Source organism: Oreochromis niloticus, linkage group LG23, assembly GCF_001858045.2.
Source record: "Oreochromis niloticus isolate F11D_XX linkage group LG23, O_niloticus_UMD_NMBU, whole genome shotgun sequence".
NCBI classification, from domain to species: domain Eukaryota; kingdom Metazoa; phylum Chordata; class Actinopteri; order Cichliformes; family Cichlidae; genus Oreochromis; species Oreochromis niloticus.
In genome coordinates this window covers 41636466-41664181 of record NC_031986.2, presented here as the reverse complement: position 1 = coordinate 41664181, position 27716 = coordinate 41636466, and the positions used below count along the sequence as shown (strand labels likewise).

Below are 27716 nucleotides of genomic sequence, written 5' to 3'. Positions count from 1 at the left end.
TTATAATAAATAAACTACAACTCGAGAGTTAGTCGGCTGCTCTGTGATCTGCTGTTAGGCCTGTGCCTCATTTCCGTTCATTTGACTAGTCGGGTCTAGCCTTCATGCCGGAAGTGAGTAGAGTTGTGAGAGTGCAAGATGGTGGCCACCAGAAGAGGAGTGCGTGTGAGCTCCCCAGCTAAAACAGACCCGGAGCAGCGCTCTGAGGTCCAGGTACGTGTCACAGAGGGAGATTATTGGAAGCTGCAGATGTTCAGGTGTCACCTGGAGGTCCGGGTAGTGAGTAATACGCCTGGCACGTGTGTGAGAGCTGATGTGTGGATCTTCCCCAGCTTCACGTGGACTTCACCCTGTACCAGCTTGTGTTCATGTTGTGAGGGATCCGCGCAGAAAACAGAGACATGCGGAATAAACAGCAGCATCTGTTAGTTTTAGTTTCTTCTCCTACTCGTGTTTTCTGTCTAACTCTCATAAAGTGCTGCTTGAGTAAATATCTCATGTTATTGTGTAAATATGACCTAAAAATCAACAGATTTCCACATAAAGTGCTAAAAGTAGATCACGAGAAGCCCCACATTAATATAGTCGACTCCAGTTATATTTCTGTATAACAAAACTACGCGAACCTCGAGAAAAAGGTGGTAATCCGAAGCTATTAACTGCTTATTTATTAGCTGTTAGCTTAATATAGCTATTAGGTTTTCTAACGCCACGTAATGGTGGAGATGAGTTAATGCACAAATACACTTGGCCAAGTTTATTGTAGAGAATTTAAAAAGTAGGTGTGAAAACATTTTTTAGTTAACTGTGAGCTAAAAACTAAAATGAATTTAAAAAATGTCAGTTTTAGCCATCGTTGTATATGTTTATTGCAAGTGTGTTTGTATTATTTTTACTGTTTTGAAATTCTTAAAGGTTTAGTGTGCACAATTTCACCACTAGATGTCAGTAGACCGAGGCTTGCGGTCAGCTGAGTTATGTTTTGTTTATCCCTCCCGGTGTAAGTGTGTAATAATCCCGTCTACGGTGGCCGCTGTAGGACAAACAGCTCTGGCGTGTAGGCTGTCAGTCTGCTGTTTACCTCGGCTGGTGTCCGTGTCTGTTTTTTCTAGAGGAGGCTGTAAGACTCTGAAACTTTCGTTGAAGTGGATCTAACTCTGTTGGACTTGGACACTTAGCGAATAAACTGTCACACAGTGTGAGACTGTAACAAACTGTTTGTCAGAGGGAAACGTGACACTGGAGCCTAACATTAACTTGCATAATTTAGCTGTTATTGTCTTAAGACACCAGGGCCACATGTCTAATCTACTGGAATAAGTAATTGTAACAACATCAGGAGTAAATCAGCATTTTTATACATGTTTTCATGTGTTAGAAGCCTGACTCATCGCCAAACATGATTAGTAAGAAGGGTGATGTCACTGTACACCTCAGTCACTGTATTCACGATAGTAAGGAAACATGGCGGCTTTCACTAACCAGCACCTCGTCATGCATATTTTTGATTGATTAATTCTAAGTTTATGGAAACTCATGAATTTCTTTTAAAAAATTAATAAACTCACTAATCAGTGTATATTTATGAGTAAATCATCCTTTATTATTAAATAACCTAAAACACATATTTGGCCTAATAGTGTAGTGTTATACACATAGTGACAGGTTGCTGGTTAAATTCCCTTTAGGGCTGCATCAGAAAAAGAATTCAGTGTATTTTTTTTATTGGGAATGATCTGGCAGGCCGGAGGGAAAAGGAGACAACAGAGAAGATTCATGGATGTAGTGAAGGAGGACATGCAGAGGGTTGGTGTGACAGAGGCGGATGCTAGAGAAAGACAACCCAATGTGTTGATATCTAAAAGGAAGCAGACAAAAGGAGGAGGATGACAATCTGAAAAATATCACTCATAAAATTAGTGTGGAAACTGAAAATCAAATTGAAAACAAAAATGTAAAACTAAAAATAAAAGTTAAAGGATGATAACTCTGCTGTGGACTTCAGAAAAAGCTGATCAGGAAGGCAAGCATAAGGAGACGATTCACTGCTGCGCTGCTCGGGAGTGATTGATCAACAGAGATTGCTGTAAGAGCAGGGCTTGCAGTCTGTGAGGGCAGAAAGGAACTTGGATTGGCAACTGAGCAATTAAAGGCCTCTGTGTGTGTGGGGCAAGGCTGCAAGGTGAAAACCACGGCTCTGTAAAAAGGACCGCTCTTCCCCCACCTGCAGTCCGCTAAAGATCAGATGAACAAGCTAGAAGCCGGAATGAGGTTCGATTTCTTGTTGAAGTGCTCCCTGCTGACCAGGACTTTCTGAGTGAAAAGAGAAGCATTATGTTTGGAAAAAGGAAATGCATGAAACGCCTGAACAAGAAATAACAAAGCTTCGATTTTAATCCAGCATGAAGTGTTTGGAGTGGATTTAAAGAAGGTTATGGACTCTGCATACTTGGCTTTTTTAGGCAGCTCGTTCCAAAGCTTCGGGGCTTTGACTGTGAGGCATTTTCAGCCATGCTTCGGGAACAGATGAAAGGTTTCTGTCTGAGGATCTCAGGCTACATACTGGCCGGTTTGAGACCAAGCGATCAGATGTAGAGGGAAGCCATTAAAAGCCTCTCCAGGTGTAAATTGTACATGCCATTCATTATACAGGATTTTTTCTGACACATTAGTATTGGAAACCAGTGCATTTGTTGCAGGATGTCAAGCTCTCTGAGTTCTTGACAGTAAAATGTCACCAGACTTATCTTCTGCTTATCTTCTCATCCATGTTGCTGTAAACTAGCCTTACCACTAACTCTGTCTTGCTTCTTTCACACAGGCCACTCCTTCCACTGCTCGGAGAACCAGGAGGAATACTAAGCAAGCAGAAAGTCCTACCCACGATGCCGTTCTGGAGTCCTGCAGTCAGCTTGAGCAAAGTGCTGCACAAAATTCAGATTCTCCCTCGACCATCACAAAAAAAAGATGCAGCAGAGCTTCAAGGCTTCACAGTCCGGAGCAGCCTTCCACCCCGGTGGGCTCCGTCCATGAGGCGGATGTGTCAGAGGCAGAGTCCTGCTGCTCATTGGTGTCCGACATTGAACCGCCAGTGACACGCACCAGGGGGAGGAGACAGACCCGCAAAGTTAACAAGGAAGAGGAGGAGATATCTGAGGTGGAGTCGTGCTCATCTGCGGTGTCTGCATCAAAACGTGGCCTAAGGACCGCAAGAAAGAAGGCAGAAAGCTCAGAAGCTGCTCGTGTCGAAGTGGAAGATGTCAAAGCTGTCCTGGAGCTGGAGACCGGGTCCTGCAGCTCCGTGGTGTCCGATTCCCAGAGAGCCACCAGAAGTCAGAGAAAAGCTCGTACCAGATCGTCTGCCAAACCACAAACTGGGGAGTCTGAGCTCTCCGATGCTGACAGCTGCATTTCCAGTGTGTCAGGAGCTGATGTGTCCAAGTCCACTACTCGCAGAGCTACGAGATCCAGAAGAAAAACTAGTCCCATTCCTATGCATCTAGACGAGCCGTCGGGAAGCTCTCAGTCTCCAGCTCCAACTCGTCGACAGACCAGGGCAGCGAGAGGAAAGATCGCAGCCCCTGCAGAGCATAGTGAGCCTGCGTCTTGTGACTCTGAAGGGTTTGAGTCCGGGTCTACTTACAGTTTGACCAATCGCAGAAGTGGGAGGACCAGGTCGACAACTCTCAGAGCCATGGATTCAGACTCCGACGCTATGGATGTGCATTCCCAGGTGGGGACCCCCAGCTCCACACGAGCCAGAGGGACCCCCTGCAGCAGCCGCACAGGCTCGGGGAACAGCAGCCGGGGCGCTCCGGCCTCCAGGCGCTCAGCCAAGGACTGCAGCGTCGTCGTAGAAAATGCGTCAGAATCTGCCGAGGAGGGCAGCACATTAAACGATTCTAAATTAGAAAGCACACTGATCGCTGAGGATGCAGATGAAACGGTGGTGGAGGAAGATGAGAGCCAAACGGTAGAAGATCACGAGGGTGTGAATAGTACCGATCTGTCGTCCACGAAAGCGGGTAGAAAAAAGGAAACGGATTTCGCCTCTAAAGAAGATTCCCATGCATCTCCCTCAGAACCTGTGAGCGAGCCTGCAGTGGTCAGCAAAAGCCAGCAGGAGGAGCCGTCTGCTGGAAATAAAGACGAGGACACTTTAGAGATGGAAGTGATGCAGGAAATAGTCCCATCACCAGAGCGGTTAAAGCCTTGCCAATCAGTTACAGAAACAACACGTGAGAGGGCCTTGGAAACAACAGAGGAGGCCAAGGAGACGCAGAAAGCTGTGGACCTCCTCCCACCTCTGCCAGATGAGTCTGTGGATGATGATGTCGTCGTAGAAAACCGGCCTAGTGTGGGGGAGGAAATGGAAGTCAGCACATCTCAGCAGGTGGTTGAGTCCATTCAGGTAACATATCAGCAGCACAAGGTTACAGCAGGTTCTGACTCTGAACCCAAAGACGTCATTGTGGAGAAGAGGACAGCAGTGAGTCTACTGGACAGCAGTGATGAGGAGGAGGAAGAGGAGGAGGAGGAGGAGAGGGAAGTTTCTGAAGAGGAGGTTTCGGGATACAGGGGGAAGGAAAGGAGAGGGGGAATTTGCAGCAAGTCAGAAGCTGGAGCTGCATCAATTGAGGGACTGTTTATGATTGACAAGCGGCCGGGACAAGACGCAGATGAACTGTACTACAAAGAGGAGCGATGGGACGAAGAGGCAAGCACGCAGAAAGGAGCTGAGGAGGAGGAGCAAGACGAGGAGTTTGTGGATGAGGCCGGCGATGAGGATGAGGACGATGACAACGATGCTAAAGTCCTGTTCTCGAGCAGAAACTCTCATGTGTAAGTACATTAGAGGAATTAGGTGTCACACCGATTCATACAAGTGTAGAGGCATGTGACAGATTAAAGGAAAAACCTGAACCCTTGGAATCTGTGGTTTGGGCCCACCGCAATGGTCACTTGAATCAAGGCAAATGGTTTTGTAGTGCTCATCTTTATCCTGTCATGAAACGTTTTTATCCAGATGGGAGTGGTCTATTCAAGGAAAGCAATGCCTCCACCTACAGGGCAAGAGGGGTAATTTCATAGTTTGATAATAATCAAAATACCAAATACATTAGAATATTTTGGTAACCATTTAGCTCAGGGGTTTCCAACTCCAGGCCTCAGGGCCGGTGTCCTGCAGGTTTTAGATCTCACCCTGGATCAACACGCCTGAATCAAATGATTAGTTCATTACCAGGCCTCAGGAGAACTTCAAGACATGTTGAGGAGGTCATTTAGCCATTTGAATCAGCTGCGTTGGATTAAGGACACATCTAAAACCTGCAGGACACCGGCCCTGAGGCCTGGAGTTGGACACGACCGATTTAGATGATTATCAGACTTAAAAAATGTAGATGTGTAGGTTAACTTTAATTCATTGAAATGAAACTTTCAAACCATTTAATGTTATTTATACAGCACCAAATCACAATAACAGTCACCTCAAGGCGCTTTATATTGTAAGTGTGAGAAAAAAAACCCAACAATCACAGGACCCTCCATGAGCAAGAACTTTGGCGACAGTGGGAAGGAAAAACTCCCTTTTAAGATGAAGAAACCTCCAGCAGAACTTGAGCAATACTTTTTTTACCGTCTTCTCTGATGAGAAGATCGATTCCACACAGTAAATATAACGCTGGGTAGCTTAGCATAAAGACTTGAAACGAGAAATTATTAGCTTGGGGAAAAATCCGCACCAGTACCTCTACTACATTATATTACTGTTGCCAGGTATCATTGATAATGATAGCACTGATGAAGAAATTCAGCACCAACCTGAAGCACAAACCAAGATTAACTTTTTTTTTAAAATCAAGCCTAAATAATGTCCTAAAACCTCAGAGGTCTGTGGTGTTTAAAAAACCTTTAGGTACAATAATGTTAGGGACTGTTTGCAGCTGCACATTGAGACACATTTGGTGTTATATGCTATCTGGCAGCATGCACTGTGTATGTGGGACTGTCAATATATAACATTTATTATAAACAATCGTGTCCTCGTACAACGAGGCGGCACTTTCAGGTGTTTTATTATTTGAGGACAGCAGTGTATCTGCAGCACAGCTGAATATGTTTGCATCAGCTCGTTTTGGGTTTAGCCTTTTCGTGAGGTTAGCATGCAGACAGTGGAGCCATGGTGTTCAGACACATCGTTAGATTTTATTATACCTGTGCAGAGGTGAGAAATGAGACACGACTGCTCCTCCTGAGGAATTTTTTTTCCTGTGCCTATTAATTTCAGGAATGAGTTGTCCAGCCGTATTGACCCCGGCCTCAAAGTGAAGGAGCTCGGGGGTTTATACATCAGTTTTGATGGCAGCAAATCAAAACCTGTCGCCAGCTCACTGCAAAAACTAAAGGAAAAGAAGATCCAAGATGAGGTAAATAAGCGATTGATTTTTTCTTTCCCCCCTCTTTTTGAAGGTGATCTGTGGTGCAGAATGAATAATGAACTCCAAAGCTATGCAAGGGCGATGAGGTGGCGCTATTAAAGGTTTCTCTACAGTTCTCACTGACTTTGACCTTTTTATCTTGGAGCAGTGGAGTGTTCTGACAGTTCAGTTGTTTTTCAGAGTTGTGGTTTGTGTTGATGTCCGCAGGTGATGAAGAAGAGTGTGATTGGACCAGACTTTGAAAAGAAGGATGCTGTGCCGCCATACAGTGAATCCAAACATGCCCAAAAGCTGAAACGCAGAGTAAGTTTAAAAAAAATTGCTTTGATTGGTCGATTCCAGATTTATTCTCTGCATTTGTGCAGTCACCTATGACGCATACCTAAAAGATTAAACGGTAGTCATCACAAATTTTGTTTCTTAGCAGTCTGCATCACTTTTCTTTCCCCAGGCAGAGAGGGAGAAGTCAACAGGAGATGGTTGGTTTAACATGAAGGCACCGGAGATCACTCAAGAGCTGAAAGGAGACCTCCAAGTGCTGAAGATGAGATCATCCTTGGATCCTAAGAGGTTCTACAAGAAGAACGACAGAGATGGCTTTCCCAAATACTTTCAGGTCGGTGGAACTGTCCTCCTGCTTCTTAGTTCTTTACACTTGTGGTTATCAATATTGATTTTGTAAAAGTTGGTTAACTTTGTTTTTAAAGTCCAGAGCACTCAGGGAATACACTATCAATATCAGTGTGTGTACTGAGTGTGATGTTTTCCTATGTGTGTGTGTTGCAGGTTGGTACAGTGGTGGACAACGCTGCTGACTTCTATCATTCCCGTATCCCTAAGAAGGAGAGGAAGAGAACCATTGTGGAGGAGCTGCTTGCTGATGCAGAGTTCAGACAGTAAGTGGGCACCTGCAGTGGGTGTGGTTTTATTATGAGACATCTCCCCTTCCACTCTCTACCTCCACTGGGCATGTAGACTCAAACAATTAACAGAAATGATATTTTTTCAGTCACTTTAAATTATATATGATTAAGAGCATAAAAGGAACCACAATGCCACCACTACTTGTAACTTGAGTGCAGAGTTTCACCCGTATTAAGTCCACACACAAATCTTTTTTACGCACACACAAATTCTTTTTACACATACAAATCCTGATTTACAAGTACAAAATATTTATGACCACAATTTGAGCCCATAGAATGACACATGATTTCAGGGTGGGGTAACCACACTACCAGTAGCGTAGCGCTTCCATTAGCTGTTAGAACCTCACAGGTCAAATGCCTTTTTTGAACGAGGTGACTTCTTATTCACGTTTACCAAGATAAGCATGAAACACAGGACTAAATATTTCTGTCCGTCACAAATAATTACAGACATTTACAACACGTGTCTGTTCAAGTTCTTCATTTCTGAGGCGTAGAATTATCTGACTCATACATTTAGTGATCTTTACTTTTGCTACGGCAGAGAAATAAAATTAATTTACAGGCTACAGTTTACGGTTTGTTGCTAGTGGATACAAAAAGACAAACATTAAATACACAATTTCCTTCTCTTCCCAGGAAAAACAAAAAGAGGTACCAGCATGTTATGGCAGAGAAAGCAGCACAGGAAGCTGGCAAGAAGAACAAGAAGAAGAAGAAATTCCATAAGAAGTAAATCTGAAGACTTGATGTGATGAACAGTGACTCTGAGGGGCATTTCTCTCATTTAGAAATGAAGCTCTTCAATACAAAATGGCTTTTTGAAGCGTAAAGCATTTTTAATGTTTTGGAAATTAAACACTCATTCACGACTCTTCAGATAGACTGTTTACACGTGTATACATCAAGAGGCTGGCTGTATAAAACACACAGTCCCAGACAAGTTGATTCAGTAAGAACAATATTTTAAAACATCCTTGTATAGTCCTCATTAAATATGGTGTACTTGCTTATGTTTACAACTGAACTTTTAGTTTTATCAATTCAAGTGTAAATGCTTTACTGCACAGCAATCAGTCCCACTAAAATACAGAGCATGAACAATTAAAAAAAAAAAAAAATCATGGTGTGATTCATTAATTTTCTAAGAGCTCGTGATCTGAAACATAAACGGGTTGTCAAAATGTTCTTTGCTGAAATTTTGGTATTAAACTTATTGCTCCTGTGTGTTTTACAGTGTGACCTGATGTCGACGGCCTCTGTAATACTGAAAAATCAGGGTTAACCCTGAAGTTACCCTAGCATGGTTAAATCCCTCCACTTACAAGCCTCTGTAAAGTCGTGCAGCTGTATGTTGCATCATGTTAACAACAACCACTCACAAAAACAGCTGCCGAAGAACCAAAACTGCGTCTTTATCTGCTGTAGTTCCAGCTAAGGATTCACAAGGGGAAACGAGCCTCCACGCTCTGACAGCAGAATAAAATACCTCTGTGTCACATGACCTCCGTGTCAGTAGCTCAGAAACATTACACACACTTCAGATGTTTCGGTGTAAGGCTGTGAAAGCGAATGCCTTAATTTTTTCATTAAAGCTAAATCTCTTTGTGTCTGCTGTGCTTTCATTCAGGATTACCTTTGTTCCTCCTCACTCTCCCTCTCAAATCTCTGCAGTCTCTTGTAGCTCTTGGATCCCAACAGTGGCTCTTGGCTACCGTCTTGTCTCTTCTTTGTGTTGTAAGAGATGAGCCCTTAACAGCTGCAGCTTACATCCACTATGTCACTTCCCACGCGCACACACACATGCACATAAACTGTAGCTTCTTTATACCTGAGCCAATTTCACACACAGCTTTAGAGAAATTAGGCGATGTCTCACTTTGGTTACACCATCAGGTTTTTTTCTTTAGAGAGAAAAAAAAAAAAGCCCAGCTGATAGGTGGGAGTGAAGTGGCGCTTCGATGCTTTTGGACGTAACCTCTGCACCAACAAAAGCTAATCAGCACGTGCTGGGAAGGTTTGCAATTTAAATGAACAAGAAATGGAGCTTAATTAAGATACTTGTGTATATCTGTGACAGGTTAACGTGTTAGTGTCTGTATGTACAAAACTGGTAGCCTGCAGAACCTCTGTTTTTAAATATGACTGTGATATGTGCATTATAAGTTACTGCTCTAATAATTAAAACTCTGAGTACGGCAACTTCCATAATTTGGTCTCTTCTAAGTCGGATCAGAGGGTTAAAGGTCAAAGCTCGTTCTTTGGTCCCAGTTTGTTTTGTGAGTCTGAAGAATCCTCTGGACTCTGCTATGGATTTTCTCCCAGTGTGGTGGACTGGTCTGACTGGCTCTGAGTCTGGAACACAAAGAAGTGGCAGATGGAAAACTTTCACTAACAGGTATCTTGGTCGTTGTGTCAGGTTATCATCAGGCTTTACTAAACAAAAAACAGAAAAATTGCTGCAACAGTTTTGTCTTAATTTGATCTTTGTCTTCAACCCTCAAAGTTTATTCCTCAAAGCTAAGCATAAATATAGACTTTGTTTTAAGGGTCCCCAAGATAAAAATGTTTATTCTAATAAATCCTTAAATAACATTGTGTGTGATCAACACAGATTCTTCATTAATAAATACATTAACAAAAACACTGTTCTCCTTACAAGACCTTCTTTTGTCCACTAGTCTGTGCTGTAACCCAAGGTAAGACGAGTGGCTGACAGAGCCAACACCCTGGAAGTGCATAACCTTCATAAACAACATTTAAAACTCCATCTAAACCCTCATTTTGACTTTCATTCCTCCGCATTTACATTTTTGTGGAGCAAAAAGTAATTTCCCAATCGCCTCGACCAGCTACGCGTTAAACTGGCGGCATAAACAGACTCCATCGGCACTGTGTAAATGTGTCTGCACGTTGACCGCGGGCAGTTACGAAACTGGAGATCCCACTAACAAAAATAAATCCCGGCATCGCCTCTCGTCCACGTTTATTTGTCAGTGGCGGAGGGGTGATGACTGACAGACTGACTGGTGTCTCGGCCCAGCTCGTGTCGGAAAGGAAGCTTTTCATCTGTAATCAGATAAACACACTACCTGCTTCAAAAAGTCATCAAGGACAAATCATCCAGAGACATGAATAGACTGAGACTCCGGGGCTTAGGGGGCAAACGCTGCCACTGGCATCTGTCATTTTCTTTATAGATCAAAGATTGGTGGTAAGACGTGCCCCTCTCCCTGTTGCGGGGAATCTACAAAGGCCCACTCTAATCTCCCACCCAGCAAATTCTGTCGCGTTTCCAATTGAGGGAAAAGTATCATTCATTTCCTGCAATTTACTTTGCAGTTTAAGATTGTCCATTGATTCCACTGTTTACTTATGGACTGAGCGGACGGAAAAGGGAAGCAGAAACAAACAAACAAACAAAACGGAGCATCGGTCCCATCGGCGTTGTCAACTCGCAGCTGCTGTGATCGATGACAAGGTCTCTCTGAATGTATTAAAGTGTGCATCAGGTCAAATGCATCAGTCTCGAGCTGAAACACAAATCAATACCATTTTCCTCTTTGTTTTCCCTTCTCTCTGCCTCCTCTCTCAGTAATGAACAAACATGACAAGACATCAGCTTCTGTAATTTAAAAGGTGGAGGGGAATTCATCCTGCCTGTCGAGTGTGATCAAAATTAAAGATTGGATGTGCGTGTACAAACACACACAGACACTCACACACCTCACAGACCAGCAGTAGCGGCGTATGACTAACATCTCACGGGATTTCCATATATTTGCTGCACACTGTAATTGGAGACTCCTACAGGTGCATGTTTTGCTTTTAAGATCTTTTGAGCAAACAAATGATTTACACAGATGGATCAGGATAAATTCAGGGCAAACACCACAAAAAAAAGGAGGAGTATGTTCACTCCTGTGTGTACCTCGAGTATGAACACAATCAGATTTGTTTTTCGTGGCCAGAAAAACTTTACTCTGGAGCTCAGAGGTGATCCTCACAGTGTTTTCCTGATAAACACCTTAAGATTTCATCCTTCACCGGGTTACAAACATGCACCGCATTAACTGCGTATTTGCTTTTTTCTGTCATCACCATGTGAATCAACAAAAAACTGCAGAGGTTGGTGATGCTGGAAGCTTTCTAATCTGTCCGTGTGCTTCAAAGTAGACTACATTTATACACAGTCAGCTTTAGCGTGAATGAACCCCTACTCGTTTCTCAGATATGCCATTCAAATAGTTTCTGACAGTTTTTATGTGACTTTCTGGTAATGAATGGAGACATGACACCTGCCTTCAGTTTGTCCAGAGAATGATGATGAAAAAATAAATCAGATTTTGTTGTTCTCTGGCCATTAGATTCTTTTAAAATGAGGAACAATATGGTTTTAATTTTGACACATCCAGTCATTTTAAATATTTTTAAGAAAAGAGGATTACCTTTCTCTGAGGGAATGGCTGCTGCGATTTCTGGAGTTTTGTACAGTCAGGTTGGAGGGAGCTGAGGCAGAACTTCTAAGAAGGCCTTTAATTTGGGGTTCATGTCGGGATGGAGTCTTTGGAGGAGAGTCCTCCCTCACAAATCCCGATTCCACCTAGAAGATTTCAGAGGGCAAAAGGATTTAGAAGCTATTGGTGACCAAACCTTAAACATGTGTTCTGAAACATTTCCCAACCAAGGAATTCAAACGGCACACCTCAGGAATTAAATCTACATTATTTATTGATCATTTTATATTCAAATCTAAAAATTAGACCACTTTACAGGCTGACAACTTCATCAATATAATTTCTATGATGATTGTTTAGATTTGAAATTGACCACAGCGTCAAACGTAAGAACAACAGGGCTAATTTATATGTATAAACAATGAATATTAAATATAAATAAAGTATATATAATAAAATGAAAACTGTGTAGCAGCCTGATGTGTGCTTGTCTGTCGCTGATACTCATATAAAATGACTAAAATCAGAGCTGCACGGACCGCCAAACCTAACCTGCAGAATGAGAGGACTACAGAACACTGTTGTGCTGATGTCCTGTAGCACCAGAAGTATTCCTGACTCATTGTATTTTACAGTTACTGATATTATAATTGGACTTACTCTTGCTGTTCTTGGCCTGTAACTCCCAAGGAGAGAAGAATCTAAAAGGAAAAGGCAAGTTTTTAGGAAAATATACAATTCGGAGTAAGTCTACAGTATTTCCTTTAAATAAGAAGCACCGCTTATTTCTTCAACACAAACAAGTATAAATGAAACTTTCCCAGCACAGAACAGCTGTACAAACAGGCATATGCACACACGAGCCAATCAAATCAAACCACTGAAGCTGAAGAGAATAGCTTTGGTCATATGCAATGATGGGAAACGTTGAGTCCGAGCATTCATATGGGTGCTACTTTAACACGGACAAAATAGCTGAAGTCCAGGTGGCAACGGCCACCCTCGGCAGGATTTTGGATCCCACTTATTTACGGAAAAGATGGGAAAAGATGGCTGGAACCAAAAAACCTGTTATGTAGCCTAAAGATGAACATTTTCACCATTGCCATCTTTATTTTTAAAGCAGGTTAAATAACGGCTTAATCTGATTAATAAACTGAATTTATCCCTCAGTCATTACCAATGATAATTTACAAAAATGAACAGGATCTTATTTTCTCCAAGTAGTGACTGAGCCCAGAAAAATCCTCACTGAGGTCACTTTTATACCACCGCAAGTGTTATTGCCACCAAAGAAGCTGCCCCCCTACTGGTCATTAAAAGGAATGCAGGTTCTTCACCTTTGGCTTCATTTTTCAGACCCAGAAGCGACATCCATTATTTACACTGTTTATGGCCCCACCATTACACAAAAGCTGACCAAGAAGAGAAGGAGGAATGTGACTCAGGGTGATGGCATCGAAACTCCAGAGATATCAATCACTCCCACGGGATGCAGTGGCACAGGCCCGGTCATAATATGCAGACCTGAATAACAACCCTAACCCCAATGGGACACTTCAAGAGGTGCTGTGTTCATAACCCGACAGGTAAAAACTGTTTTGGCAGCAGGATTTAATGTTGGGCCTGATGAGCATTTACATCTGTGTCTACTTGTTGTAGCTTTCATTTGAAAGGACTGAATGAAATAAGAATTCTGGGAGCATTTGATCAGTGATCGTCATACTTACTGATATCCCCTAACGAGCTAAACAAACCAAAGCAGAAATCAATCTGCAAGACTGTTACACGATGTTATCGTTAGGATGTTATTAAAGGCATCAGACCAAAAAAGAAAGTAAACACACTTTTTATGAGACCAAATCCAGATGGCTGCATTTGGACAAAGCATTCAGCACACTCAGGGCTTTGTCCAAAAACGCTTGAAAACAAACAAACCCTGCAGCAAATACACTATGTGATAGCTATGAATGTGATACAATACATGGATTGAGTTTATATGTTTAGAAGGTTTACCTGTGGGGTCAGCCGAGAAGCTCACGGAGCGCCGATGGATGCTAGTATTTAGTACACAGGAGGAAAACGTTCCCATCCCAGAGACGTCGCTGCAGCGAGAGACCTGGCACGACACAACAATAAAAGCTCATTTCCTTTTATACAACATAATTAACTTTGTATGTGCAATAAAACAACACCAGTAAACAATGAGGACTTTTGGGAGTTTTTACCCCTTTTTAAAACCTTAACCACAACACAACACTTTGCACAACAAATTCAGACGCGTCTCTCCTCTCACAGTGGATAAATGAAATAAACATCAGTGTACATTAATCACAATCATTTTTTTCTTCCCACTGCTATCTCCTAGTCATTCTCTGAATAAAAATCCAAAAGAAAAACCTACCCAGAAAAACACATTTGATTCTTTGTAGGGCTGAGCTTCCCTTTGCACACAACCCAGGAGCTGAGGCTCTGAAATGTGCACTGATAATGCATTCACCATGGGGCTAATGGGGCTACTTCATTAGGTATCTATTTGTTAATTGCAGCTTGACTCTCAATTACCAGAGTTAATTGTCGAAAGGAGATTCCCCCAGGAAATTCAGAGGCGCAAAAGCACGCTCCTGTCCTTAATAAAACGCCCATTGTATTCTAGTTAATTCCATTCATGTGTGTGACAAAAACAAACGCAGCACCTAATAATTTCTTTAATGACAGCGTGCAAGTGGAGTCTGATATTCATATCTCGGGATTAGATTTGATGTAAATGAAGAAGCGGAAATAACAGAGGGGAGCAGTGGGAGGGAGGGGCGGAGGACTAAAGGCTGTGTTGTTCTTGTCCATCGATCGCACGCGCTCCCTAAGGCTGTGCGATCACAAAATCACTCCCTTTCATGCGAAAACCTCCAACAGCAGTAATACGGCAATAATTAAAGTGTTAACAAATAAAAGCGTCCCGGCCTAAATGCAGGATGCGCACTATTAAAAGTGTGCTCGAGCCCCTCGGTGAGGATAATAGGCCATATTACACGCATACACAGTGAAACATGTACGTGACGTCAAAATCCATTAACGGCTCAGGTAAAAAGATTAAGATGCTCTCTTAATATGCCCTCCACTTAATCCGCTCACTAGATTAAGCAAAATTTTGGGGCGCTCCCACTGAGGTTTGAACTACATCAGCAGAGGAATCCATTAATCTTATAACCCCTGTGCACTGAACATGTGTATTTTTGGCATTAAATGAACCATTATGCTAAGTTGTTGTTGTTTTTTTTCTTCCCTTAATGCTACAAACCAAGAAGGGCGTCGGGCTCTCGGTTTCTTTCCTAAAGTAGTGAGGCCCCAGCTGGAGGTGGCTGAGCCTCTGCCTGGCATCCTCGGAAAGCTGGCACATCCTTCGGTGGGTGTAAGGGGACAGGGCTCGCGTCCTTGAGGAAACGGTGGGCTGCTGGTAGCCGCGCTCGGCAGAAACTCCGGATAGGTCGCATTTTTTTCCCTTCTTGTTTTTTGGAGGACTGCGGCCTGGCGGGGATTGCCTGGATGTTGATGACGGTGCAGAGTTTGTAATTTTAGCATCAACACTCAGCTTGTCCTTCCCACTTTTCAAAGAGACACACTTCCCACCATCTGCTTTGGAAAAATGCCCGCTGGTAGGCTTTTTTGCTGAACTCCGTCTGGAAAGGGTTAAGGATGGCCTCGCTGGAGAAAGACAGCCAGACTGGGGTGAAGGGACAGAACATGAGAGAGGAAAAAAAATGTTATGTTGTTGTAATATTTTGAACTAGCTTCACATTTGAATTTTAAGGAGACACACAGGATTTGAGCGGTTTCTCTGCAAACCGCACAGTTTGTTCCTTCGCAGACGCATCGGCCATTTTAGCCATTAAGGCAGCTGCTCTCACTCTTGACACAGACTTGCTCTCCCTGGACAAAACCATTAAACCATTAGCTAAATCATTCAGCTTAAGTGTTACAACAACAGCTCTCGCAGTCAGCACTGCCATGGAGACAACCTCTGCAGAATTACTTCAATAACTCTAATGGCCACTAACATCATTCTCCCATGCAATATCCCACTTCCTGCAGGTAATGCCAGCCGGGGATAAATAAGTTAAGATAAAATGTTAATTGCATTTGATGGCCATCTCCAGTCTAATATGATAAAGAGCCACTACCTGGCTGTAAAACAAAGATAATCTAAATGCTAATTAGGGAAATCACACAACATTAAAACTATTTTTAAGAGAAACCGAATGATGAATAAATTCTCATTGTGGCTGGTGCCATTTGAAAATGATCGGATTTAATAGAATTAAGACAAGTATGCCCTCGTCCTCTAATCCCCCACCATCTCTGACTTCCTTTAGCTCCTCTTTTCTCCTTCTTCTTCTTCTTCGTCTTCACTGGTGGATGGTCACCGAGAGCGAATCATTTTTTTTCCTGTCGCCGGCTGAGTGGAGAAGTCTTATCAGATGTGATTAGCTGTGATTTCCACTGCTGGGTTTGTGTGATAAAGACACAGTTCAACAAAGCTCGGGATACAGTCCACAGAAAACATGCAAGAGGCTTTGTAAAGCTGCACAGTGGCGCATCGAGCTAATTATCAATACACTCATCAAGCTGAGATGACTACATACTGCAAATCCAACAATGACAACCTGATCAAGCTGGCAATAAGCAAGGTTTAATACTGACAATCGTCATTTCAGCATGCCGTGCTAAATAAAAGCACAGTTCAGGCCAACATTAAGTGACTAAACAAAAAGTTGGGTTTTTGGGGGGGGTTTTCACCAATTATAGTGTGACCAGAAGATGGCGCTAGTTGGAACGTTATAGGACATATCTGCAAAAGTTATTCATCCTCACTTTCATGTGTGTACCAAACTTAACAACATTTCACTCGCTTACACAAACCGCAGGAGTGGCTAAATTATTTTTTGGTGTGACATAAAGTGACAAACTGACATTAGCATAACACCTGTAAGTCAGAATAAAAGGGTTTAAAGAGGATTCAGGACTCATCGTGAGAAAACACAGGAAAAGCGTATTCATCAGAACACTTTTAGAGATTTTTTTTGAAAGTCACAATTTTTCCAGATCTCTGTTAGAACAAGACATGATTTGTCAGCTGGGTGGGCAGGTAGTCAGGGAGCTGCCTGGATGCTGAAGAGCCATTAGGAGAGAGAAAATGGAGAAATTCTACTGTCTGACAGCCACAGTGGTGCTCTGATCCAGACATCCCCCCCGAGGGGCCAGGAGGAACACGCTGACAATCTGCTTCACTGTCACCGACATCCCATTTAAACAAATAGCTTAGCTTAGGTTACCGCACCGGGGAAATTCACCGTAGCATTTCTTTCTTCTTTTTTGGGGGGAAGAGGAGGAATGTGAACCTCTGTGTGATGGATAACATGTTCGTAACAAGAAAGCTGGTGAAATATTTTGGTAATACCCTTTTCATCATTATTCCACCCTCTCGGCGTTCATCTCCTGAAATAACCTGCGCACACACTCTGCACATGTACGACACAGGGCCACGAATCAACTGTTATACCTGTGGCTGCAGCTTAAGGCTAGTACTAGTTTTTAGACTGATTCAATATATAACTTATTGTCCTACATAACAAAATAAGCACTGAACACGTCAACAATGACGCCAGGTCCTATTGATATGAAATTGTCTTCAGATGTCAGTAACAACCCATCGAATCCCCACATTCAAAGAAATCAAACCGCTGTAAAGTTAAGATGAGAAAACCGTGGCAAACTTCATTCCTAGTTTCCTTTTTTGATGATTAACAGGGGGAAAAAAGACTTTAAAATGTCATTGCACTGACCTTAGCACAGTAAACCTTAAAAATCCACAAAGAAGATTTATAGGTGACCCATCATCTGCATGGTTACAGTAAAAAAAACCCAAAAACAAACCTAACCGGCTGATTCTGTTCTAACTCCCTGCTACTCAGACATGTGAGACAAGCCTCATTATCAGCATCACCAATCTGCCTCCCTGTAATTACATTCAGAGAACAGATACCCTTGAAACACTGCCAGTATGGATGGATAAATGCAGTAGCCATGGCAACAATAGAAGTTGGATATGTATAGTGGAAACAGTCGTATGTGGCGGCAAGCGATACCTCCTATTAGAGCCCTCCAGAGATCAATGTTCGCTGTTCGAGTTGTGGTCAACGCTGGCACGGCGATGCCGAGCATGTAGCAAAGGTACAATTAATTTAAAACTGGACACAGTGTACGACGACGGGTTTGCAAACACCTCAAAGATGTAATAAAAAAAAGACGCTTACAGGTGAGGCTGTCCGGTTGTCTCTCCCATCACTGTCTTCTATGACTGATGTCGTGGAAAACACTACTTTAGGGGAGATTCCCTAGAGGGAGAGGGACAATAGACGAAACACAGGAGTTTTTACAGGGAGATGAAGACAAAAAGACAAATAACAGAGCTGCCTGGAACACCAATTTACAACTGCAAATCTTCAATCTGCGCCTGGGTTGAGAAAAACAAATCTCACAGAAGAGAAAGGCTCCAGTGATGTTTAAATAATACGGCATTTGGAGAGAGACATCTAAATTGCTATGTAGGGCCTCAAACACAAACACATAAAAGCAATGGTGAGGGGGGGGGGTTTAAAGACATTTAAATATTGCCAGTTAGTGCCTTGGAGGACAAGGGGAGGATAGAAAAGCAACCCGCAGACATGGAGAGATGAAGTATGGAAGGAAAGAGGTATAGAGAAGACTCGGATGATATAAAAAGGAAAGAGGGGGGAGCAAAAAGAAAGAAAAAAAGATGAAAAATGACTGAAAAGACAGGAAGTCCTCAGCTCCTTTTTCATGTCTGTATAGCAAAGACAGTCAACAGCTGCACGAGGAAAATGCCATCTTTTCTGAAGACAATACTTCAGTTTAAGACAAGACAGTTCTTTTGAACTGGTTATCTTGGTGCTGTAGCTGCCTGTCAAGTGCACCGACGCGAGAGCCACTGAGATTAGGAGGAGACTCACTTAGAGCGAGCAACAATGAATGACACGAGCAATATTGGTGCCACTCAAACTGGATCCCGTGGTGAACACGGTGTGCGGTCTTTGTGACACGTGGATTATGCTGACAGGAATATCCTCCTTCCTTTAACTAATTCAGTATTGTGCTATTTGAAATTACTATCAGGACCTTTCACAGGCATGAAATATACACTCCTGCATCTAACTGCCAAATGGAACATTTCAAACTTCAGTGAGAGACAAAAGTTAAAATCCTTGACTTTGACTACTACTTGAAAATTTAAGGATGGATGTTATGTAACAAACTTCACACATGTCCACAAAAAAAAAAAAAAGACGTCCTCTCTTTTCAAGCTCAGAGGTCACAGCGTTCACGTTTGCAAAAGGAATTTTACATTTTTATTCATCAGACCGTGAGATGCTTTTTAAATTTAACCTCAGTCCATCTTAAACGAGCTTGAACCCAGATGCAGCAGCAGCATTCCTGGATCTCGTTTGCATCTGTTTTTTTCTTTGCATGGTGGATTTTTTGCATTTGCATTTGTTGATATGGTGACAAACTGTGCTCTTTTAAAGTTTTCTCAGGCCCACACAGCGATTTCCACCACAGAATTGTGTCTAAATCCCGTCCAAAATATTGCAGCCTGGTTTTTATTTACATTTTGGACAGCATACAAGCTCTTTTGGAGACTTTTGGGTTGTAAATCTCTGTTTGAAGAACAACTCTGCTTCCTGCTTCTTTACCAAAGATGAAAAACAAGGTTAGATAAAGCTGTATGCCTAAAGAGAACAGTTATCCCGTTTATTGTCATTTGAGTATTTAATAGTAAAGGCTCACTACCAGCCTGTTGTAAAATAACTTGAAACGTACCGCTGTCAGTGGCTCATGTTTACCTGACATGTGCATTTAGTTCACTGACAGGATATTAAACAACCTTTATTTTTTATCTTTGAATTATTTGGAATGCCTCCAATCGGATTCTCTTGTGTTTGCATTTACTTTCCTTGCACCTTTATTGTCCATACTCGGCGTGCTGTTGATTTTTATTAAGCAGTTTTCACAAATACACTGCAGCCCTGAACTTTTCTAAAAAGATGATTTTAACCATTAAACAGAAAACAAAAAAGGGCAAAGTGTATGATAAGGGATTCATATATGCATGCATGTATAGAATTCAAACATCTTTTTTGTTAGTGTACAACACAGAAAAAACCTCTGACTGAAATATTTTCTTTCACTGACTATATATGAGATCGATCATAAAATTGCTGCAAAGACGCTTTTAAAGTTACGTTTTGATTTTTGTGTAAGTAGCAGTAAGTCACTTATAAATGGGCCTTAATGCTCACACTTGACGCATAACTTAAAAAAAACCCCACCTATATGGCCTCTTTAGAGCTTTCTAACACATAATTGTGATAAACGTTAGGATGTTGGCATAAACAGAAAACGCTTACAGGAAAAGAGGATGATCTTTTCATCAGTATTTCTCGCTCTGCGACTCTTGAGCTCCACCTGGGACCTTGATACAGGAAATCTCTGCTGCTTTCCTCCATTGTGGCAAGTACCTCACCCTCTGTAACCCATGTACACACACAAAAAACACGAACATGCACACACACACAGTCCAAGTTAAATATCCTGTTTTGCAGTGTAATAACTAGATACAGTGGGGACTTAAGAGGCCCATTTGGCATCATCAGAAAGCATACCTGGAGGCACCAACTGAATCAGCTCAAAAGATGTTGTGTCAGCTAAGAGGAAGGAAAGTATAAACAGACTGTGAGCTAATGATCGGTATCTCAGCTAATAGCCAATAAGCTTTCATAGGATAGGATTCGGGACTAAGAGATGAGGGAGCAAATCCCAGTAGGCCGTTTACCTTCGAGGAGGTCAGCTACATCAGCAGGGTCAACAACGCCGGGGAATATCTGGGAAAACACAAAGAGTACAGACAAAGCAAATCAATACTTATAACAAGATCTGGCGGACAGGCCAGTATCTAAGTGTACCATTCTCCCCAGGGAAAACAAGGCCCCTCTTACTAAGAGTTAGGACACTAATGTTCATACTGGAGGGTTGCTGGTTATTAGGTACAGTGGCTCATAATCCTTTACCACCTGAATACTAACTATGGATGAATGCTGGCCCACATAAGAAAGAACAAAAGGCATAAACATAAAGGTAACAATTTTATTAAGAAAAAAGTTTTTAAAAAACACCTAAAACATTTATGGACACCTCTTAAGATGAATCAAATGTAGATAAAAGTAAAGCAAATATATAGACATAAAGCCACTAGAATTCCTGCATCCTGTATAAACAAAACAGCCACAGACAGATGGAAATCCTGTGTCTCACACAGGGAGGCGTCCTTTATTTCTGTAGTAAATAGCTTTACCCTGACCTTGACAAAAAAAACAAAAAAAAAACCACATTGTGTGGTGGCAGAGCAAAGATAAGAGCAGAGGTAAACAGGTGTATGCTACATGTGAGCAAGGACAAATTTTGTATGATGTCCTACTTTCCATCCTTGGAGTTAATGTGTGAAAACCACTTAGCAATAAGAACTTATGTACTCCCGCCCATGTGACCCGCTTGTGTTAATTATCACAGGTTAAGCTGTGCATTAAAAACTCAAATTTATCTCAGCACAAACTTCATTAAGATTTAATGCAAAGTTATAATGATGAGATGATTCTGACAGTCTTAAATCTACTGAGCAAAAACTGTATGATAAGGCTTTAATACTGTATGTTTTCATATTTTTGTTCATGTACACTATAACTAATGTAGGGTAAATCTATATGTCTGTTTGAATTTCCTTTTATTTTAATGATCATATGTACACTTTTCTTGCCAAGTCTAAAACTCCCACAGGCAGATGGAAATCTTGTGCCCAAATCAAGGAGGCGTCCTTTATTTCTATAATAAATTGCTTTATTCTCACCTTGACAAAAACCATTTTGTGCTGGAAAAGCAAAGGGAAGACCGGAGGCACACAGGCAGTCTTCCTGTACTGGCCCATGATGCAGACACGGAGGTAGATATCATACTTCTTAGACAGTAGCACTCCCGGGCATGTGACCTGGTTATGAACAGTATAACATGTCTGTGAAGGTTCTCAGTCATCCAGGTCATCGTAGTCAAAGGAGTTTGCAAAGAAAAGCGTCTGGACTTCTGTGAGTTGCTTGAAGACGTTTCACCTCTCATCCGAGAAGCTTCTTCAGTGGAAGCTTCTTCCACTGTGAGCGACCATCTTTGAACAGAGGTGGTGGTTTATGACACCAACTGTCTGCCATCTATAATCCAGTTTTGAGTTCCCTCCCCAGACGCCTTAACACCCACTCACATCCTGGGCCATCTGACCTCAGGAAATCACATGATAGGGTGGGGCCAGGTTTCACAATGAGCTCACCCGAAACCCTGGCTGATTAGGTCCCACACCCGCTTTCACATCTTGGCGCATGTGATTAGAGGATCACCAGGGGGTCCTTTGTCCCTCCTTGGGGGGATACTCCCACTGGGTTTAAATCTGGGACTCTCAGCCATTTGACCTTAGAACTGAAGAAGCTTCTCGGATGAGAGGTGAAACGTCTTCAAGCAACTCACAGAAGTCCAGACGCTTTTCTTTGCAAACTCCTTTGACAACAGTATAACATGGCAAGAATTCTACTGTGTTCGTTTATTATGGTTTGTAAACATGTTTGGAAGAGTGCATTCATCAAGAGAAGCACACTTGCAAATATCCCAAAGACAACAGCAGTTAATAAACAATTACTAAAATATGCAATCCATGTGCAATCCCTCACATCAAGACTTCCTACTGTTACTGCTGTTAGGGTAACTGAATCTTGGCAATTTAAGGTCAAAGAAAATGTTTTTGTGTAACAATGTGGGAAACATTAGTGTCAAATTTTGCTATATCTAATTTAATAGATACACAGAAACTATGTAGGTTCAAGGTTCGGCCTATATCCTATCATATCTTCTTCTACAGCTTGTTTTGTTTCGGGGTCACCACAACAGATCATCTGCCTCCATCTCACCCTATCCGCAGCATCCTTCTCTGTCGCACCAACCCTCTGCATGTCCTCCTTTAATTCTCCTCCTCTCTGTGGTCTTTCCCCCTTTTCCTGCTGCCTGGCAGCTTCATATTCAACATACTTTGTCCACTATTGCTCCACTCCACTTGTCCAGACCATCTCAGCCTTGCCCGTCTAACTCTGTCTCTATATCGCCCAACACTAGCTGTCCCTCTGATGTACTCATTTCTAATGCTGTCCCTCGTCGTGAAGATCTTTTAGCATCTTCAACTCTGCAACCTCCATCTCGGCCTCTTGTCTTGTAAACCTTCCGTTTCATTTTCCCAATTTCTTATTCTATGCTAAGTATTTCATATTGACACCTACTTTTGTGACACTCAGTTGTGTTGACGTTTATGAACTTGAAGCAATAAACGGGACGGAAATCATCCTCACGCATAAAGTGGGCTTTAAGATCAACCCAAAGTTTACTGACACAGGAAATGACGCTTATCGTACACAGATAAATTATGAAAAAACGAATTACTTTTAATTACTTAAAAACACCTAATGGACATCAAACCACAACAATCAACTTTTACAGCAGAACCTCGGGGTCATTAGTGGACATCAATATTTCTATTAATGGTTTATGTATAAACAGATTAATACTGAAGTGACTCAGACATAAATATTAATACGTGAAAGAACCAATGCTACGTTCATGCCTTTCTTATCATCTCTAACTGTTTGCACTAATTGCAGTGACTCAATTAGAATAATTACGGCAGCATCAGTATTAACGTTACTGGTAACGACAGGGAGGAATTACTAAGTTAATGAGACGTGTCAGATAACCCTGGTCTATCAGTTAGGGTTAGCTGGTAAGCTAACTGTGTATTTAGGGAACCGTAACGGAAGGTTTGCCGAAAGAGGATGTAAGCTCGCTAGCTAGCAAACGTTAATAAGCTACGGCATCAGGTCACATTTTGAATTTCGTAGCAAAGCAGCAGCATAAAGACGCACTTACTGCCTGAATGTCCAAGTACACCGTGCATTTCAGACAATGTTGATACCCTATAGAGGAGGAAAGCTTCTTCTTCACCGAGGCCATTCATCTAACTTTCAAAGTTCGTTGTCATAGCTGCCAAACAGCAACAGTCACGGAGCGGATGTGGGGTCACGTGATAGAGAAGTGGCGAATCAAAAGCATGTGGTCTCGCACACACAATCACTGCACGTGTGCTCACATCGCCGCACTTCAGCCTGGATTTGTGTTCGTGTTTCCTAAAACCTCAAGTCACCATAGCACTATGAACACAGATTTAAAAAAAAAAAAAAAAAGCTTTGAAGTTATTCTTCATAAACTGTATAGCTCTCCTCAATATTATTGTTTTAATAGAGCAACAAGTACAAATAATAATTAAGTGCTTTAATGTTTAATGACTAATTATAATACAATCAGAGATAACATTTAAATTGGGGGGGAAAAGGGGAAAAAACAATAGGAGCGCATGCACTTTTTTCTTCTCAACAAAAAAATAAGCTGCCAAATGAAGGCCTTGGATGGAAATGTAGATGAATAACCAGTCTGTCTCCTCTTGGTATTCAACAGTCCATGCTTTATAACCCTGGAGGAAGCCTCTTCTGGGTTTAGTCCTACAAGTACCAGTCATCCCACTGTTACAAATCTGTGAAAATAAGTCTTTATAGCCAGGGAGATGTGGAGCTTATAAACACAATGAAGTGTGAAGGATCCTCCTGCCACAGTGCTCTGCATTTTATACATGCTCTGCCTGTGTCCGTCTGGCTGGCTGTCTAGTGCCCGACACTTTCGCTCTTCTCCTTCTCTCTGTCTGCTGTGTCTCTGCCAACACCATTGCCTGTCTGGGACATCACCCCAGAACTGGAGACAAAAACAGACGAACATCAGTGACAGCGTGAAATTCAGAGAAGAGAAAAACAAAAGTAGATTTGACAATAGCCACAGATAGATTTGCTTTCATGAATATCTAATTCTAGTTCCATACAGTTTTACCTTTGAATAGGAGTTGGTCTGTTGTCCTTAATTAAGTTATTGAGTTTGTAGTAATCCAGGAAGGTTCGAGCCACATTCCTGCCCAACTTCATGTCTGAGGACATGGCGTTAAAGCAAAGTGCCTTTGAATGAGCCTTGGTAACAATGAATCATTATAGGAAGGGTGCAAATGACCAAGAGGAAAGTGTGGAGTGAGGCATAAAACTGGAAATATCCTCATTTTCATGAATAAAATGGGTCAAATGGGTATATGTAATATGAAACTGACAAGAAACATTAGCTAATTGTGCCATGGCCCTCAGCTCAGTGAATGATGACAGCAACTTTGTTCTGATTGTTTTTATTTTACGGTCTGAAGCTTTATATTTTGATTTTCTCTCACTTCATTTTTACATTATGATACCGCAACATACACGCAAAGCACCAAACAGAAGCTTCCATACACCACATACAACTGTATGTCTTATGAACGAGTCAAGGATAAATCATATTTCTGTCCAGACTTCACTGTTAACCTTGGCATATGAATGCTTTGGTCATGCTTTATGAGGTCACAGTTACCTAAACCTTTCCAATCACCCCGAGAAGGTTTATGCCTGGGTGATTGAGACTCAGACCCATTAGAAGAACAGCGTGGTTTCCGTCCTGGTCGTCAAACACCGAAGCTGCTATTTGACCTTTTAAGGACATTTGAGGACAATTGCAAGACTGCACAACCAGTCAACAACTTCCTATCTTTGCCATCCTATCTTTTGGGTAGGGACGGAAAGAATTAATAAATAACCAAGAGAAATTAACTTCTCGTTAGTGTGTCTGGGCTTTCCCTTAGAGGTGGTGTGAGGAGCTGATTTCGGCATGGACACCTAATAGGTGAGGTGTTTCAGGTATGTCCACATAGGGGGAGGACGCAGGGCAGACCCAGGAGAAGCTCGAGAGTTGATGTGGATTGACTTGGTTGGGATCGCCTTGGTGTCCCACCAGAAGAGCTGAACGAGGTGGTCAGGAAGACCAAGGTCTGGGCATCCGTGCGCTTCCCACAACTTGGACCCAGATATGCATCAAAAAACAAGATGGATGGATACATTTTAAGACTGAAATATATTTGTGATTTAATTCATTCTTGCACGGTGCATTCAAATTTTAGATTAGAATCCCATTTGTCATCACTAACACACCCACTGAGGTATAGTACATAACTGGTGAGAAGCATCTAGTCCTCAAGTTACAACGCACTGCAGAACTGTTCCAGCCAAACGCATGATGGTGGTATGACTCAGACAAAAGCAATTACATATACACTGAGGCCTCATTTAAATTCAGAGGTGACTGCACACATCATTCCCTCGCTTAATTGTCTCTCACTACATTAGGAACAATATCAATAACTCGACTGCTTTTATAAGATAGCTAGGCGTCCATGTGTGCTGTTGCTAAGCCTGTGATCATTAGGCTAGGAAGACAAGTAATGATGTCAATCAGGTTCAGATAATGGAGAAATAGTGAATGACCGAATGCCGACAACGTTCCCAATCACCAAGAGTGCGGACAGAGAAAATTCAGATAAATAAGAACAATGTTACTAACAGACGTACATTTCATGTAGTCACTGAAGGGAGTGAACTGTAAAAACACCAAAATCAGTGCCAGCTGCCAATCAATCTAGCCACCCTTTCACACTATATATAAACATATTCATCCTCACGAGACATCCATCCATGCAGAACTTAGAACAAAACATATTTATGGAGGTTTTCCCTATCATGTGGCACTCACTTCTACCTAGCTCCATTCTTCAAAAGGCTCGTGCATGATGGAACAACACAGAGACGTAATCTGTCACTTTTCCTTGTCATTACCTTGTAGATACTCAGATATGACCTGTCATCTGCTAGACTATCTATTTATGTGATTGAAACCACTGGCATACAAAAAGAAAAAAAAAGAAAAAGATTTAGCATGATGAGGGGAAAAATGGGATGGATGATTTGGTCATTTTTATTTTTCCCGTCGAACTTTTTAAGCCACATAAATTATGATCGTCATAAAAGTGACAAGCAGTTGGCCAAAGCTGTTAACTTGTAAACTATCCATCCACGGTTTGAACAGGCTGTCTTGGTGTACCCTTCTGGCTTTGTAGTTTATCATACGTCAAGCAACACAAAGACACAAAATCCCAGCAGTATACCTGGTAAGTTAGGCCTGTAAATACGGAAAGAGCCCGTCACCTTGGTCTTTGATGATGCATTGATGTGAGTGTTGAGGAGTCTGCACACGACTTCATTCTTCACCCGGCAGGCTGATGGCAACACTCTCCACATGACTCCACACTCTATGTTAATACCCCATCTGGCTGTTTGTCTGTGAGTCCTGCATCAGGCCAGACTTGCTGTGAATGTGTGTGTGCATGTGTGTGGGCAGGGTCCTGGCAGTCTGTCTCGGCGCTGCTACCTGATGATACTGATTAGGTTGAAATGAAACTACAGATGGACAAAAGAGGTTATGTTGTTTTGCCAGTTTGTAGTAAGATCAAGAGAGTATAATTTTGACATGATGATGGCAGAAATTAAGAGTTAATCTGTGATTACTGAGATGCGGAGTTCTAACAGTTCATTCTGGGGGGGAAACACATATCTGAGAAAAAGGGCAAATTTTCCTTTTGAAAGTTTAGTCTCTTCTCGGTCTTAACATCTCAAATCACCATGGGGCTTCTTCTCGACCATCTCCGATTTCCTTAAAAAATCTATGATCCAAAGTTTGGACATACATAACGATTACTGTGAATATATGTGTAATATATCAAA

At 42.0% G+C, this 27716-nt stretch overlaps 3 protein-coding genes across 5 annotated transcripts in view; 1 reads left to right on the top strand and 2 right to left on the bottom strand.

Annotated features, from left to right (window-relative positions):
• Positions 1-56: 56 nt before the first annotated feature.
• Positions 57-8475, top strand: dnttip2 (deoxynucleotidyltransferase, terminal, interacting protein 2). The gene is made up of 7 exons (XM_003439655.5): positions 57-213; positions 2822-4842; positions 6290-6428; positions 6648-6743; positions 6892-7056; positions 7227-7336; positions 8009-8475. Exons 1-7 carry the CDS (start codon positions 139-141, stop codon positions 8103-8105), a joined length of 2703 nt encoding a protein of 900 aa, XP_003439703.1. The 5' UTR covers positions 57-138; the 3' UTR covers positions 8106-8475.
• On the bottom strand, positions 8314-24150 carry spata6 (spermatogenesis associated 6). Of its 3 annotated transcripts, XM_005479014.3 has the most exons (11): positions 23908-24150; positions 21803-21940; positions 20735-20783; positions 20565-20606; positions 20310-20428; positions 18138-18218; positions 15125-15547; positions 13843-13945; positions 12487-12527; positions 11818-11972; positions 8314-9724 (listed from the first exon to the last, which is right to left on the bottom strand). In XM_005479014.3, the coding sequence occupies exons 1-11, from the start codon at positions 23989-23991 to the stop codon at positions 9610-9612; spliced, it is 1350 nt and encodes a 449-aa protein (XP_005479071.1). In that variant the 5' UTR covers positions 23992-24150; the 3' UTR covers positions 8314-9609. The 3 variants fall into 3 exon arrangements, with proteins under 3 accessions (XP_005479071.1, XP_013122540.1, XP_005479072.1); XM_013267086.3 differs by lacking the exon at positions 15125-15547; XM_005479015.3 differs by lacking the exon at positions 18138-18218.
• Positions 24151-24294: 144 nt separating this feature from the next.
• The window catches only part of agbl4 (AGBL carboxypeptidase 4), a 331146-nt gene continuing 327724 nt past the window's right edge, over positions 24295-27716 (bottom strand). Inside the window, exons 12-13 of the mRNA XM_025902946.1 lie at positions 24916-25009; positions 24295-24783 (exon numbers count right to left, since the gene is read on the bottom strand). Of these exons, the coding sequence (XP_025758731.1) occupies positions 24696-24783; positions 24916-25009 (182 nt within the window). The 3' untranslated portion in view covers positions 24295-24695. The remainder of the gene's footprint in view (positions 24784-24915; positions 25010-27716) is intronic.

Coding starts and splice junctions, on each gene's coding strand:
- spata6 (XM_005479014.3), bottom strand. CDS start 23,991: ATGGCCTCGGTGAAGAAGAAGCTTTCCTCCTCTATAGGGTATCAACAT. Junction 20,607..20,734: donor TGTAGCTGACCTCCTCGAAG/GTAAACGGCCTA, acceptor CCTTCCTCTTAG/CTGACACAACATCTTTTGAG. Junction 18,219..20,309: donor AAAGATCATCCTCTTTTCCT/GTAAGCGTTTTC, acceptor CTCTCCCTCTAG/GGAATCTCCCCTAAAGTAGT.
- dnttip2 (XM_003439655.5), top strand. CDS start 139: ATGGTGGCCACCAGAAGAGGAGTGCGTGTGAGCTCCCCAGCTAAAACA. Junction 6,744..6,891: donor CCCAAAAGCTGAAACGCAGA/GTAAGTTTAAAA, acceptor TTCTTTCCCCAG/GCAGAGAGGGAGAAGTCAAC. Junction 7,337..8,008: donor GCTGATGCAGAGTTCAGACA/GTAAGTGGGCAC, acceptor TTCTCTTCCCAG/GAAAAACAAAAAGAGGTACC.